We start from the raw sequence: 16,228 nt of genomic DNA on the forward strand, positions 1-16,228 counted from the left end.
ACCAAACATCTGAAGAATTAACACTAATACTGCTCAAACTATTCCAAAAAATTAAACAGCAGGGAGCATTGCCTAATTCATTCTACAAGACCAAAATCACCCTCATACCAAAACCAGACAAAAATACCACAAGAAAAGAAAATTACAGACCAATATTCCTTATGAATATAGGTGCAAAAAATTCCTCAACAAAATACTAGCAAGTCGAATCCACCAACATTAAAAGAATTATGCAATATCAAGTGCATCTTATCCCAGGTATGGTTCAGCATAAGAAAATCAATTAATGTAATATACCACATTAAAAAGAAGGGAAACACTATTGATGATCTCAATTGATGCAGAAAAGACATTTGGCAAAATCCAGCACCACTTCTTGATAAAAACACTTAGGGAGGGGTGCACGGGTAGGTCAGAGGTTAGAATGCCTGCCTTCCATGTGGGAGACCCAGATTCGATTCCTGGACCATGCACCAAAAAAAAGCAAAAACAAACAAACAAACAAAAAATACTTAGAAAACTAGAAAATAATTATAGTTCCTCACAACTAGCATCATAGTGGTGAAAGACTGAAAGCTTTATCTCTAAAATCACAAATAAGACAAGGATGCTCACTGTCACCACTTATTTTAGTTTGTGAGTGCTGCCAGAATGCCATATTACACAAACAGAATGGCTTTTAAAAAGGGGAATTTATTAAGTTGCAAGTTTACAGTTCTAAGGATGTGAAAATGTCTAAATTAAGGTAAGGCTATAAAAATGTTCAACCTAAGGCATCTAAGGAAAGATACCTTGGCTCAAGAAGCCAGTGATGTCTGGGGTTTCTCTCTCAGCTGGAAAGGCACATGGAGACATCTGCTAGCTTTCTCTCCAGGCTTCTTCAATGATTCACCCAGGGGCATTTTCTTTATGCATCTCTAAAAGTCTCTGGCTGTTTGGCTATGTTGGTGCTGGTGGCTGTAAAGCTTTTTCCAAAATGGTTCCCTCTTAAAGGGCTCCACTGAGCAACCCCACCTTGAATGGGTGGAGACACATACGTATAACTATGTAAAAGGCTTATGCACAGAAAACTATGAAACATTGCTTAAAAAAATCAAGGAAAACTTGCAAAACTGGAAGGACATTCCATGTGCATGGATTGGAAGACAAAATATTGTTAAGATTTCAGTTATATTCAAAGCGATTTATAGATTCAATGCAATCCCAGTAAAAATCCCAACAGTCTTCTTTGCAGAAATGAAAAAGCCAATCATGAAATTTATAGGGAAGGGTAAAGAGCCTGAAATACTTAAAGCCATCTTGCAAAAGAAGAATGAAGTTAGAGGACTCACAGTTCCTGATTTTAAAACTTACTACAAAGCCACAGTAATCAAAACAGCATGGTACGGCACAAAGACAAACATATAGACCAATGGAATAAAATTGAGAGTTCAGAAAGCAACCCTCACATTTATGGCCACCTGATTTTTGACAAGGGTTCGAAGCTCACTAAATTGTGAAATAATACTTTTTTTAAAAAATGGTGCTTGGAAAACTAGATATCCATATGCAAAAGAATGAAGATGGCAAAAGACTTCAACAGACATCTCTCCAAAGAGGATATACAAATGGCCAGGAAGCACATGAAAAGATGCTCAGCATCATTAGCAACAGGGAAAAGCAATTCAAAACCATAATGAGGTACCCTTTCATTTCCATTAGAATGGCTGCTATTAAAATAACAGAAAATAGCAAGTGCTGGAGAGGATGTGGAGAAATAAGAACACTCATCATTGCTGGTGGCAATGTAAAATGGTGCGGCCACTGTGTAAGACAGTTTGGCAGCTCCTCAGAAAGCTAATCAAACTACCATATGACCTGCAATCCCATTACTTGTATTACGTATAGACCAAAAAAAAAAAAACTGAAAACAGGGTCTTGAACAGATATTTGCACATCAACGTTTATAGTGGCATTATTCACAATTGCCAAAAGAGGGAAGCAACCCAAGTGTCTATCAACCAATGAATGGCTAAATAAAATTTGGTATACACATACATTAGAATATTATTCAGTTGTAAAAAGTAATGAAGTCCTGATACGTGCATGCACATGGACTATCCATGAAGACATCATGTTGCATGAAATAAGCCAGACACAAAAGGACAAATAGTGTATTATCTCACTGATATGAAACAATTAGAATAAGTAAACTTATAGCACAAGAATCTAGAATATAGGTTACTAGGGGTTGGGGTAAGGGGAGGGAATGGGGAGTTAATGCTTAAAATGTGCACTGTTTCTATTTGGGATGATAGAAAGTTTTGGTAATGGAGGGTGGTGACTGTAGTACAACATTGTGAATGTAATTAACAGCATTTTATTTGAATGAGGGTAAAGGGGGTTAATTTAGGTCGTACATGTGTTACTAGAATAAAATATATATTTCAAAATCCATTGGGCTGTACACCACAAACAGGGAACTCCAATTTAAGCCATAGACTATAGTTAATAGTACAGTTAGAAAAATGTTCTTTAATTATAACAAATATATCATACTACTGCAAGTTGTAAATAATAGGGTGGTACATGGAAACTGTCTATTTTATGCATGATAGTTCTGTAAACCTACAACTTCTCTAACAAAAAATAGGGTGAGATTGAGGGCGGTGCAACAGGGGCTCAGTGGCAGAATTCTCGCCTGCTATGCCAGAGACCCAGGCTAGATTCCCAGAGCCTGGCCATGCCAAAAAAAGAAAAAAAAATAAGATGGGATTCAGATGAAATATGCAGGAAAGTAGCAGTCAATTGGGTCTATTCATAAATGATAGCATTTGTGTTCTTTCACCTGAAAGAGTTTTTTCCCCTAGCATCATACCCACGGAAAAGAGAATAATCCAGTCTCTGAGGGGAGTGATGCTTAAATTATTGTTCTAGTTTGCTAGCTGCCGGAATGCAATATACCAGAAACAGAATGGTTTTTTAAAAGGGGAATTTAATAAGTTGCTAGTTTACAGTTCTAAGGCCGAGAAAATATCCCAATTAAAACAAGTCTATAGAAATGTCCAATTTAAAGCATCCGGGGAAAGATACCTTGGTTCAAGAAGGCCAATGAAATTCATGGTTTGTCTCTCAAGTGACAAGGCACATGGTGAACATGGCGGCATCTGCTGGCCTTCTCGTGGCTCTACCAAAAGGGACTCTCTCCAAAATGTTTCCTCTTTTAAAGGATTCCAGTAAGCAACTCCACCTTCAGTGGGTGGAGACACACCTCTATGGAAATCATCATAATTGGGTGGGTCACATCTTCATGGAAACAATCAAAATGCTCCCACCCAGCAATATTGAATGAGGATTAAAGAGCATGGCTTTCCTGGGGTCCACCACAGATTCAGACTGGCACAATTATGTAGCCATAATGCAATCTTTTTGTTATTGTTAATTTTTGTTCTCTTTAATTTCTTTTTTTGGTTATTTTGTTTGTTTGTTTTCTTTGATACACGATGTACTCTTAAGATGGCGTCTAGAACAGCCCAGTTCCAGAATTGTTTGTCTTTTCAAAGCATTGCTACTTTCTAAGTCAGCTATCACAGGGGCTGTCTCAGTAGTGATTACCACTCTCCTCTGCTTTTGCAAATTTTGAATTAGATTTCCTGAAATCTCTACAGAGGTAAACACATCCAAATGTGTGATCGATGGTGTATGTACCAGTTCAGATGGTTAGTTTGTCATCTGTGACCCAAATATATATTAAGATCTGTAAAAGTAAGCACTCATTTATATTTATAACACTTTAAAAATCTTCTTAGTTTAATCAATCCTGTTTTAATTTGTAGCCTAATAACATAAACTAAATTAGTGAAATAAACTTTGCATAATTTATTTTAATCCTAATTTTTAATGGTGAAATCAGTTTCCATGAACTTTCTGTTGTTCCATTTATCTATTACTACATAACCCCATAACTTAGTGGCTTAATAAAACAGCAATTATTTATCAGATTTTTTGGTTTTGGGGGGCTCTCATGAAAGTTGGGAGTCATTTGACCTGGCTGTTCTGGCTCAGGGACTCTCAAGAGGTTGCCACCAAACAATAACTAGGGCTGAGATCATTCCAAAGATGACCTTATTCACATGTTTGGCACCTGGGCTTGTAAGACTTTTCACATGATCTCTCCAGCATGGAAGCTATGGATTGGGGCCAGACTTTTTATATGGTGGCTCATGCTCAGACTTTTTATATGGTCTCTACAGAGACCCCAGTGGAAGCCATATCACTTCTTCTAACTTAGCCTCAGAAATCACACATTACTTCCACCACACTGTGTTAGAATGAATCATTAAAGCCAGCCCATAGTAGGTGAAGGGAACTAGACTTCTTTTGATGAAAGGATAGACAAGGAATTTGTGAATATATATTTATATATATATATTTTAACTTTTTTTATTAATTAAAAAAATTAACAAACAAAACATTAAGATATCATTCCATTCTACATATAAATCAGTAATTCTTAATATCATCACATAGTTGCATATTCATCATTTCTTAGAACATTTGCATCGATTTAGAAAAAGAAATAAAAAGACAACAGAAAAAGAAGTAAAACAATAATAGAGAAAAAAAAAGATTATACATACCATACCCCTTACCCCTCACTTTCATTTACCACTAGCATTTCAAACTAAATTTATTTTAACATTTGTTCCCCCTATTATTTATTTTTATTCCATATGTTCTACTCTTCTGTTGATATAGTAGCTAAAAGGAGCATCAGATACAAGGTTTTCACATTCACAGAGTCTCATTGTGAAAGCTATTATCATTGTTCAATCATCATCAAGAAACATGGCTACTGGAACACAGCTCTACATTTTCAGGCAGTTCCCTCCAGCCTCTCCACTACATCTTGAACAACAAGGTGATATCTACTTAATGCATAAGAATAACCTCCAGGATAACCTCTCGACTCTGGAATCTCTCAGCCATTGACACTTAGTCTCATTTCACTCTTCCCTATTTGGTCGAGAAGGTTCTCTCAATCCCTTGATGTTAATTCTCAGCTCATTCTAGGGCTTTTCTCAGTCCCTTGATGCTGAGTCTCAGCTCATTCCATGATCTCTGTCTCATGTTGCAAGGAAGGTCCACACCCCTGGGAGTCATGTCCCATGCGGAGAGGGGTAGGGTGGTGAGGCTGCTCGTCATGTTGGCTGGAGAGAGAGGCCACATCTGAGCAACAAAAGAGGCTCTCTTGGGGGTGACTCTTAGGCCTAAATTTTAAGTAGACTTGACCTATCCTTTGTGGGGTTAAGTTTCATATGAACACACCCCAAGACTGGGGGCTCAGCCTATAGCTTTGGTTGTCCACACTGCTTGTGAGAATATCAAGAATTCAATTTGGGGGAAGTTGAATTTCTCCCCGCTCTCACCATTCCCCAAAGGGGGCTTGCAAATACTTTTCCAGTCACTGATCAAATCACTCTGGGATTCATTGAGGCATCACTCTGGACAAACCAACAAAATCTCATGTGCTACCTGAGATTCCAAGTACTTATGACATTCAATCAAACTATCTACGTGAGTTATATTGGGAAATTCTCTAGTCAAAATATAAATTTTGTAACAAATAAACATTTTTTGCTTTAGTCTGTGAATGTATTTTAAAACCACTATACACTTTCTGAGTGATGATGATGAATGTGATGATTTAAAAAAAACAAAGACCAGAACAATTCATTACAGTTTCACTTGGAAGTATCATCTGACATATATTGAGTTCAGTTTCATAGCCATAATTGATGATGAAGTACTGAAATCAAAGTGTGTAGTTTATGGAATATATAGGCTAATGAAACAATGAAATCATGAAAACATTAATGTTTACACATGAAATTTACAGAGAATTGAATTAAAATGTCACCAAAAGTGTTACTTCCAGGTTAGAAAGAGTAAGCATATACCACCTGCTATATACCACTGAACTCAACTATAAAACCTTGATAAAATGCACATCCCAGCTATTTGAGAATTCCAAAAAGCAAAGAACAACAAACAGATCAGAAAAGGGCATCAGAGTTCAAAGTGCCACCAAACTGGCAGAGCCTTTAACTTTTTTCTCCCCTCCAGCATTCCCTAATCTGAATAAAATAAAATTGAAACTTGAAAGTGAACATTTTTTCTCTCCTTTTATTCACACTCCACCCCCCAGGTTACACCTATGGCAGTAATAGTGGCTGGCAATATAAGCCTGCAGGAGGCAAAACTCTGAAGACATTCTTCTCCATTTGGTGAAGTTTCAGGTCCAAGAAGGCAGGGCAAAACCCTTTTGTTCTTTTTCTTCTCTATCTTCCCACTGCTTGAAGCCAGATGTGGCACAATATGAAAGTGGGCAGTTTCTGTTCAGAGAACCAAAACGGGCAGCCCAGAGACCTAGAAAGTTCTGGAGAGATAATGGAGAGGGAAGAGGTAATGGAGAGGGAAGTAAACCTATAGTTGTGCATGAACTCCCAAATAATTCCCAATCTGCATGTCCATGGACCTACTCCTAATTAGCATACAAAAGACTTTGAAAACTGAGAGACTTCCACTCAAATACCATCGTGACCACTTGGTGACACACATGCTGATGAATCCAAGTAGCTGTGCAAAGACAATAAAAACTGAACTTACATGGGAGACAAACTCACAAATTTCTTTAAAACATATTTAATGATTGAAAGCAACACATATAACATTGTCTGACAGGGTTCTTAATATATGTAGATATAACATTTAAGACAACTATAGCATAAAGGGGAGAGGGTAAAGAGACCTAATGGTGGTAAAGTTTCTACATTCCAATTGGAGTAGTAAAATATTGATTCTAAAAAGAGTGTGACAAGTTAAGTATGTATTTGTAATCCCTAAAGTAACCACTCATAAAATTATACAAAGATATATAGTAAAGAATCACAATAGACAAATTAAAATGGAATAGTAAAAATGTTCAAAAGAAGGAAGGTAAGGGGAAACAGAGGAACAAACATCAGATGGAAGAAACAGGAAAAAATAATAAAATGACAGACTTAAATCTAAACTTATCAACAATTATATTAAATGTAAATGGCCTAAACACACCAATTAAAGACAGAGATTAATAGATTGGAAAGAAAAGCATGAGTCAACTATATGCTATCTATAAGAAATTCATTACAAAAATAATGATATAGGCAGATTACAAGCATAAGGATGGAAAAAAGATTTACCATGCAAATATAAATAGAAAGAAAGCTGGAGTAGCTATGTTATTGTCAAATAAAGTAGACTCAAGAGCAAAGAAAATTACTAGGATAAAGAAGAATTTGCATATTGATAATAGGGTCAATTAGCCAAGAAGACACAATAATCCTAAAAGTGTAATCACCTAACAGAGCTTCAAAATATATGAAGCAAAAGCTGACAGAACTGAAAGGAGAAATAAAGAAATCCACAACTATAGTTGGAGGTATGAACACTATTTTCAGTAGTAGATAGAACTAGTAGACAGAGAATTGACAAGGGTATAAAATAAGTCAAACACTATCAACCAAATGGGGTCTCATTGATGTTCATAGAGCACTGCACCCCACAACAACGGAATACACATTCTTTCCAAAAGCACAGGGAACATCTTTCCAAATGCACAGGGGACATCTACCAAGATAGACTATATCCTGTGTTATGAAACAAATCTCAGCAAATTAAAAAAAATTGCAAACATTCACAGTATATTCCCTGATAATAATGGAATAAACTAGACCTCAATAACAGAAAAACAATTTTAAAAATCTCCAAAACCATGGAAATTGAACAATGTACCCTTAAAACATCCAGAGGTCAAAGACAAACTATCAAAGGAAATTAGAAAATGTTTTGAACGGAACTAAAACGAAAATACAACAAAATTTGTGGGATGCAGCTAAAGCAATACTTAGAGGGAAATGTGTAGCATTAAATGCTTATAAATAGCAAAAGGTCTCAAATCGATAAGAAAGGTCTCAAATCAATAATCTAAGCATCCACCTTAAAAAAGTAGAAAAAAACTCAAATGAATCAGAAGGAAGGAATTGTAAAGAGACATGTAGAAATAGATGAACTTGAAAAGCAAAAACAAAATGCAAAAAGAGAATCAATGAAACCAAAAGCCAGGTCTTTGAAAAGACCAATAAAATAGGTAAATCTCTAGCAAAAAAAATGTATACAAAAATTACCAATTCAGGAATGAAATAGGGGATGTCACCACAGACCCTGCAGATAGTAAAAGGAAAATAAGGAGAGACTATGAACAACTCTACACACATATATTTGACAACTTAGATGAAATGGACCAAGTTTTAAATACTACAAACTACTTAAATTCACATAAGATGAAATACACAGCCTCAATTTCCTAATGACTAGTAAAGAAGTTGAATTTCTAGTTTAAAACATTCCAGTGAAGAATTGCCCAGTCCATTGGAAGACTAAATATTGTCTCCCAAAGCAATGTTTCCCAAAGCAATCTACAGATTCAGTGCAATACTTTGCAAAATCCCAACTGTTGTTTTTTTTTTCAGAAACAAAAAAGCTGATCTTAAAATTCACCTGGAAGTTCAAGAGACCATCAATAGCTAAATAAATCTTGAAAAAGAAGAACAAAGTTGGCGAAATCACACTTCCAGTTTTCAATATTTACTACAAAACTGTAGCTTTTGGAATAGAATTGAAAGTCCAAAAATAGACCCATACATCTATGGTCAACTTAATTACAATACATTAAGGGTACCTAGACCATTCAAAGGGGGAAAGAATAGTCTTTTCAACAAATGGTACTGAGACAACTGTACACATTTAAAAGAATGAAGTTGGATCCTTTCCTCACAGGATATATAAGAAGTCAAAATAGGTCAAAGTGTTAAATATAAGAGCTAAAACTATGGAACTCTTAGAAGAAAACACAGCAGTACATTTTCATGACCTTGGATTTGGTGATGGTTTCTTAAGTATGACCCTAAAAACACAAAGAAAAAAGAGATAAATTGGAGTTCATCAAAATTCATGTGCACCAAAGGACACTGTCAAAAAAATAGTCCCATAGAATGGCAGAAACTATTTGCTCATCATATATCTGATAAGGATCCAGTATCCAGAATTTATAAGGAACTCATACAACTCAAAAACAAAAAGAAAAAGTCTAATTTTAAAATGGGCAAAGGGCTTGAATAGACATTTCTGCAAAGAAGATATGCAAACAGCCAACAAGCTCATGAAAAAATGTTCAACATCATTAGTCATTAGAGAAATTCAAATCAGACCACAATGAAAGGTACCACTTCACACCCACTAGGTTGGCAATAATTTAAAAAATGGAAAACAGCAAGTGTTAATGAGGAAGTGGAGAAATTGGAACCCTTGATGGTGGATATAAAATGATGCAGCCACTGTGGAAAAGTATAAAGAAATGTGGCTTTATGGGCTTGCATGTCTTTTTTTTAACTTCTCATTTTGAAATAATTTCAAACTTACAAGATAGTGGCAAAAATAATACAAAACCCATACAAAAAATCCAACATCAAATACCCAACACTACCAATTTTTAACATTTTGCCATATAATTCTATCTATCTATCTATCTACCTATCTATATCTATCTATCTATCTATCTATCTATCTATCTATCTATCTATCTATCTACCATCTGTCACCTGTCTTTCTATTCTCTACACATTTGAGAGTAGGTTGTCATCATGCTCATTGAATACTTAATACTTTCATGTAAATTTCCTAATACAAGAACATTAAGTTATGTAACTACCTTAAGTAGTTAGCAAGCATGAGAAATTTAACATTGATGTAAAGCTCACAGTCTTTATTACATTTTTTTCATATGTCCTGATAATGTTCTTTTCAGCCTTTTCTTTTCCGTCATCATATCCAGTCAGGGATCATATATTGCACTTAATTTAGTTGCTCTTTTTTTCAATTGTGGCAACATACGTACAATATAAATTTTCCTATCTCAGCCACTCCCAACCTTTCCATTCAGTGGGATTACTCACGTTATCCTTACCACCGTTCATTACCTGAACTTTCCTATTACCCCAAACAGAAACCCTACATCCATTAAACATTAACTCTGCAATTAATTTGCATACCTAGCTATTTCATGTAAGTGGAATCATACTTTATCTATCCCTTTGTGTCTGACTTATTTCACTCATTGTTTCATTGATGAAGTAATGTCGCCTCCTGGTGGCAATTTCCTATGATGGAATTTGGAATAGAAGATAAATTCTCTCACTTCTTTTCTAGGGATTCTGGCCAAAGAAAAGACACAGACTGTGCATCATTTTGTACTACTTTTTGCTGTATTTGATGAAGGTTAGTGAACTGCAATATGAATTTGGGTTCTTGAAAGAATCCAAATATATTAACACAGTATGGTACTTGAGAATGTAGACTACTAATGTCCAAGGAATGTGATTATAGAAAGAACACAAACTACATTATTGCTCAGGAATGAAAGAGATGGGGATGAAAAGGAATAACAAGAAAGAAAAATGCAATGTAATTCCATTGGCATCTATAAGGTAAGATGACAATTAGAAGGGCAATCTTTGGCAAGCTAATTAACCCCTCTGTTTCCTCAAATGTAAAACTGAGATAATACTACTACTTTTTTCATAGAACTGCGGATTAGATGAGTGATTTCATGTAAATAACATAAAACACTATGTGACACACAGTAGGCCTCAAAAGCATTATTAGTCCTTCTGCCTCTTCCTCCTCCTCGTAATATCATGATAATCAACATGATCTACTTCTCTAAATTCTCATCCATATATAATACCACCTTCTTAATTGAGGCCCCCATCATCTCTCTCCCTACTAGTCTCATGTCTTTTCTTGTTCTCTGATCTTCAGTTATTACTATAGAATCCGGAGAGAAAATACGGAAATGCAAATCTGATCATGTCACTCCAATCTTTAAAACCCTTCAATAACTAGTTTGCCAGCTTCTGGAATGCGATATATGAGAAATGGAACAGCTTTTTAAAAGGGGAATTTAAGAAGTTGCAAGTTAACAGTTTTTAAACCATGGAAATGTCCCAATTAAAACAAGTCTATAGAAATGTCCAATCTAAGGCATTCAGAAAAAGATACCTTGGTTCAAGAAGGCCAGTGACGTTCAGGGTTTCTCTCTCAACTGGAAAGACACATGGTGACCATGGCAACATCTGCTAGCTTTCTCTCCAAGCTTCTTGTTTCATGAAGCTCCCCCAGGGATGTTTTCTTTATTCATCTCCAAAGGTCTCTCTCTTCATGTGCTCTCGTGGCTCTGAAGCTTTTTCCAAAATGTTTCCTCTTTTAGATGCTTCCAGTAAACTAATCAAGACCAACATGGAATGGTTGGAGTCACATCTCCATGTAATCAAAGGTGCATACCCATAATTGGGCGAGTCACATCTTCATGGAGATAATCTAATCAAGTTCCCAACCTACAGTATTGAATAGGGATTAAAAGAAACAGCTGCTTCCATGAGATGGATCAGGATTAAAACATGGCTTTTCTAGGGCACACAATCCTTTCAAACTAGCACACTAACCCTAATGGTAAAATGCAAAACTTCTTAATACGATGATGCATAATCTAATCCTTGTTGACCTCTCCCTATGCTCCTTATCCTCCTCTTCCAGGCTCCAGGCACACCGAACAATTTGCAGCACCCACACATCATGCATTTTCTTTCATCCAGAAGCTTGCTTATGCTTTTCCTTCTACCTAGAAAGCCTTTCTCCTCCTTTACACCAGGTAAGCTTCTTATTCTTTAGGAATGACTCATTTAGCCACTCTCTCCCATGATGACATTCAGTCTGGGTTAGATGCCTGCTTATATATTTCCACAGACCTTGTGCTTACTCCTTATCACACTATATCATCATTTTTACTTTATTAATATTTGTCTTCCTTGACCTTATATCCTTCCCCCTCTGTTTGCATCTCATTATATCACTTTTCACTCTTTGTTAAAATTATCAATTTACCTATTCAAGCTAGGGACTCTGTCTTCTCTGTGCCATTAGTCCCCAGCACTCAGTAGCGCTCAGTTAATATGGGTATGAAGGAATGAACAAATGAATGTGTGGTAAATGAGCTCATGAGAATTGCCAGAAGACTGGGTGCCTCAGAAGGTATTAGCTTTAGCTGCCGGTCCTTTACACAAAGGGCTAACTTCAAGGAGGAGCTGTCCAATAATAATATTTACAATTTTTAGCTCTTATTAATTTCAGAGAGGAGATTGGGAAACTTTCAGGTTTCCTTACTAAAAGCTGGAACAAAGTAAGACAGGGACTGACAACAACCCTTTTCTTAGGATGATTTTCGTCTGCTTTCTTTGAAATGAATCAGCTAATAAATAGAATGAATGCCTCAAGGCTCAAACTATCCAATATTCTTCCTTCTCCTAGTTATCATGTATCATTATCTCTTCCCGCTGCTGTCATGGTCACATTTAGGGAGGGATAATCAATTTGAGCAAGAAATGTCTGCCTTTTGGTAGCTGTCTTCTCTTCCTCTTACTGATTTTGAGAGGATATGTCATTGTGCTTACTTTACAGAAAAAAATTCTTAAGATCTGAGCAGTGTTCACCAAGAGGGAGGGGTGGAAGGAGGGAGGGAGAGTAAATTGTGAAACAGAGACTTACCTGGCTCTATTTGTGCCTCCTCTCTCATCAGGGAAAACTTGGCACTCAGAAACAAATGGCTCCTTGACACAGCCTATGGATTCTACATCTGCTCGGCCCTGGCTTAAAATGCACACAGTGAACGGCTACATAAATAGGTCTCTACCAGGTATGTACATGCTTGCTCAAGAACCCTTAGAGTTTTCTGAATTCACTGCTGGAGTTCTCTCCTGTCTCTCCTCAAACAGCTCGGAACATCAGAGAAAAGCCCACTGGATCCTGGCCTCTAGGTTCTTAAAGTATAGTGGCAGATTCCTCTTCCAATCACCTGAAAATGAATGCTTGCCCATATACATAGAAATCACAATCATATTTCTCTTTCCTTTTGCTTAACTTTAAGTGGTCAACCAATGCAAATATAAACAAAGAATAATAAGCTCAGAAAAGGTAATACTTAGAAAAGAACTGGTCAAAATATAAATAGTATTTTCATAAATATTCAAGAAGATGCTGCATCTATAAACCAATAAACTATACAGCAATGATCTTTCTACATCCAGAAACAATCATAAATTTTTTATTTTCTATGAAAAGAATTAGAGCAACAAAAGACTCATAAAAATTAGAAATATGATTGTCAAAATAAAAATTCAATAGAAGGTAGGAAGATAGAATGGAAATAACTTCTAGAAATAAAAAGAAAAGAGATTGAGAATATATTTTCAAACAAATATATTCTAAAAGAATCAAAGAAATGATACAAGAAAAATGGTAAGAATTAAGATATACAGTTCTTCATACTGAAAGTGCCTAGCAGACTGAGTTTAAAAAAGCCTTCACAAAAAATTATCATTGTCAAATTTCAGAGCACAAAGAATAAAGCAAAGACACTTAAAACTTCCCCTGAGAGAAGCAGGTCATGTACTAAAGGATGAAAATTACACTGACACTACAATGGAACAACACCTTAAAGTTCTGAGGGAAGATTACTTTCAACCGGTACTTCATAGCTGAACTCTGAATCAGCTTTGGGGAAAAAATAAAAAAATTTTCAGAAATAGAAGCCTTTGAATATTCACTATGGTAAAAGTACCAAGTAAACCAAGAGAGAAGAAATTGGGAGGTCCAAGAAACCCAAGAGAGTAAGGAAGGAGGGATATTTTCTTCTTAGTTCTTTTCTGTATTTTCCAATAGCTCTGTAATGAATATGTATAAATTTTAGAATTAGAAAAGAAATTATTTTAAAAAGCATGTAATTCCCTACTCTCATAAAGCTTGTGGTTTAATGGAAAGACAGATAGTAATCCAGTAATCAAATAATCATAATATTTACAATATATGAAAAATTCTAAACTGAGGGAAAACTACATAATTATATAATGTCATGTGATCCTAAAATAAAGGAACCTGACCTATACTGGAGAATCAGGGAAGACTTCCCTGAGGAAGTGCCACGTGAACTGAGCTTTGAAACAGGATCAGGAACAGAGAAAGTCATGATGTGAGATAAGGGTGGGAGATACCAAGGACAAAACCCTTTAGATCTTTTAGGCCATACTACAGAGTTTTGACTTTATAAGTAAAATGGCCACCTCTGAAGGATTTCAAGCTGTAGGATACTAGGATCAGATCTGAATTGCAAATAAATTATAGCAGTTTCCTTGTGGGCGAAGGACTTGGAGGGGAGTATGACCAGATGTGAGGAGACCTGTAAAGAAACTATTTCAGTGCCTCAGACAAGAAATAATAGTAATTTAGATTAAGATGGTGGTGGTGATAATGACGGTGGAAAAGAAATCTATTTGAAAGCTTAAGGAGCCAAAGTAAGAGGCAGCTGTGGCCTAGTAGTTACTGTGGAATCTAAATATACAGCTGCTTGGGTTCAAATGCTAAGTTAATTAAACTCTCTAGGCATCTGTTTCATCTCCTATGAGAGAGGGGTAAGAATAATAGTTTTTACATTCATAGGGTTATTGTGAGGAGTGAATGAGTTAAAACTTGTAAAATGCTTTGGACAGTGTTTGACACAAAACATGTGCTCAGTAAATATTAGCTATTATTAATTATAGTGTCATAAAGTTTGTTTCCAAAATTTATAAGGTCAATTTGTCCAAGTAAGTGTTTTCCATTCTGAATTATCTACTTCTTAGCCATACCTCTCTTATTTCTAATATACAGGTCTGATCGGATGCCATAGGAGATCGGTCTATTGGCATGTGATTGGAATGGGCACCACCCCTGAAGTGCACTCAATTTTCCTCGAAGGCCACACATTTCTTGTGAGGAACCATCGCCAGGCCTCCTTAGAGATCACACCGATAACTTTCCTTACTGCTCAGACACTTTTGATGGACCTTGGCCAGTTCCTACTGTTTTGTCATGTCTTTTCACACCAACATGGTAATATCTGTGGATCTTAAAAATAAGTATTATAAATATCCAGCTCTACTTATTTTTTTTTATGCTCAAGAATGTTTATTCATTTTCTGCAATATGCTGTGGTAGTAGGGAATATCTTGTTGAGGATAAACACTTAGGATACAGTAGAATTGGCTTTACATTTTATAACATAAATCATTTCATGCCATTCTCATACTTATCAACACTTCAAACTTTACTGCCTAATATTGAGGATGTGAATATTTCTTGCACTAATTTCCTGACAGAGTACTTCTATGAACACTAATAAATAAAAAATAAAATATAAAATGATCTAATAAACTATGCCAAAGAGGAATAAGCATTTATTTTGAAAAAACTGTATAAATACTTGATGTTTTAAAATTAGTTATTTAATGTGATGTCTTCCAGACCAGAGTCATAAACTCTTTATTCAGTCACACTAACCTTTTTACATGACATTAACATTTAAATACATATTTATTTAGTCTATTCTTTATAAGTTGACATATAAGACCAAAATTTATGTAAAAAGTTACATTTATTATATATTAAAACTTAACCATATTTTCAAAGGGCCTTGAAAGAGCATGGACAGTCGACAACGAGACTAGATCTCTTTTAAAATCTTATTATTTATTTTATTTAAAAAATATTCTTATTGACAAATCTTCACACACATTGTCCATACATGCTTTACAATCAGTGGCTCACAATATCATCACATTTTTAGAACATTTGCATCACTCCAGAAAAAAAAGAAAAAGAAAAAGACTTATACATCCAATACCCTTTACCCCTCCCTCTCATTGACCACTAGTATTTCAGTCTACACAATTTATTTTACCCCTTTTCCCCCCATTATTTATTTATTTTTGTCCTTATTTTTTTCTACTCATCTGTCCATACCCTGGACAAAAGGACAATCAGACACAAGGTTTTCACAATTACACAGGACTAGATCTCTTAACTCTAAATTCTCGTTTTAAATCAACAATCAATCAGGAAGTGCTTTATTTAGAGCAGCTGGTTTAAAGCATAGGGAATAAACCAATATGCTTTATCACTTATTTGATAAAATTGACTCAAGGCAGATTATTTCCCAAATAGTAATTTTTAGAGCTCCGGTGGTTTATTATTTAGCGATGTTCAGACAAATTTGATGATA

General features: G+C 35.5%; 1 protein-coding gene across 4 annotated transcripts in view; it reads left to right on the top strand.

Moving 5' to 3' along the window:
* Window positions 1-16,228, top strand: part of F8 (coagulation factor VIII) — a 298,778-nt gene that overhangs the window by 81,789 nt on the left and 200,761 nt on the right. For all 4 annotated transcript variants that reach the window (XM_077144781.1, XM_077144780.1, XM_077144778.1 and 1 more), the window contains 3 exons: window positions 10,288-10,356; window positions 12,713-12,829; window positions 14,839-15,060. In XM_077144781.1, the coding sequence (XP_077000896.1) occupies window positions 10,288-10,356; window positions 12,713-12,829; window positions 14,839-15,060 (408 nt within the window). The remainder of the gene's footprint in view (window positions 1-10,287; window positions 10,357-12,712; window positions 12,830-14,838; window positions 15,061-16,228) is intronic.

The sequence above is a fragment of the Tamandua tetradactyla genome, chromosome X (genome assembly GCF_023851605.1).
Source record: "Tamandua tetradactyla isolate mTamTet1 chromosome X, mTamTet1.pri, whole genome shotgun sequence".
Taxonomy (NCBI): Eukaryota; Metazoa; Chordata; class Mammalia; order Pilosa; family Myrmecophagidae; genus Tamandua; species Tamandua tetradactyla.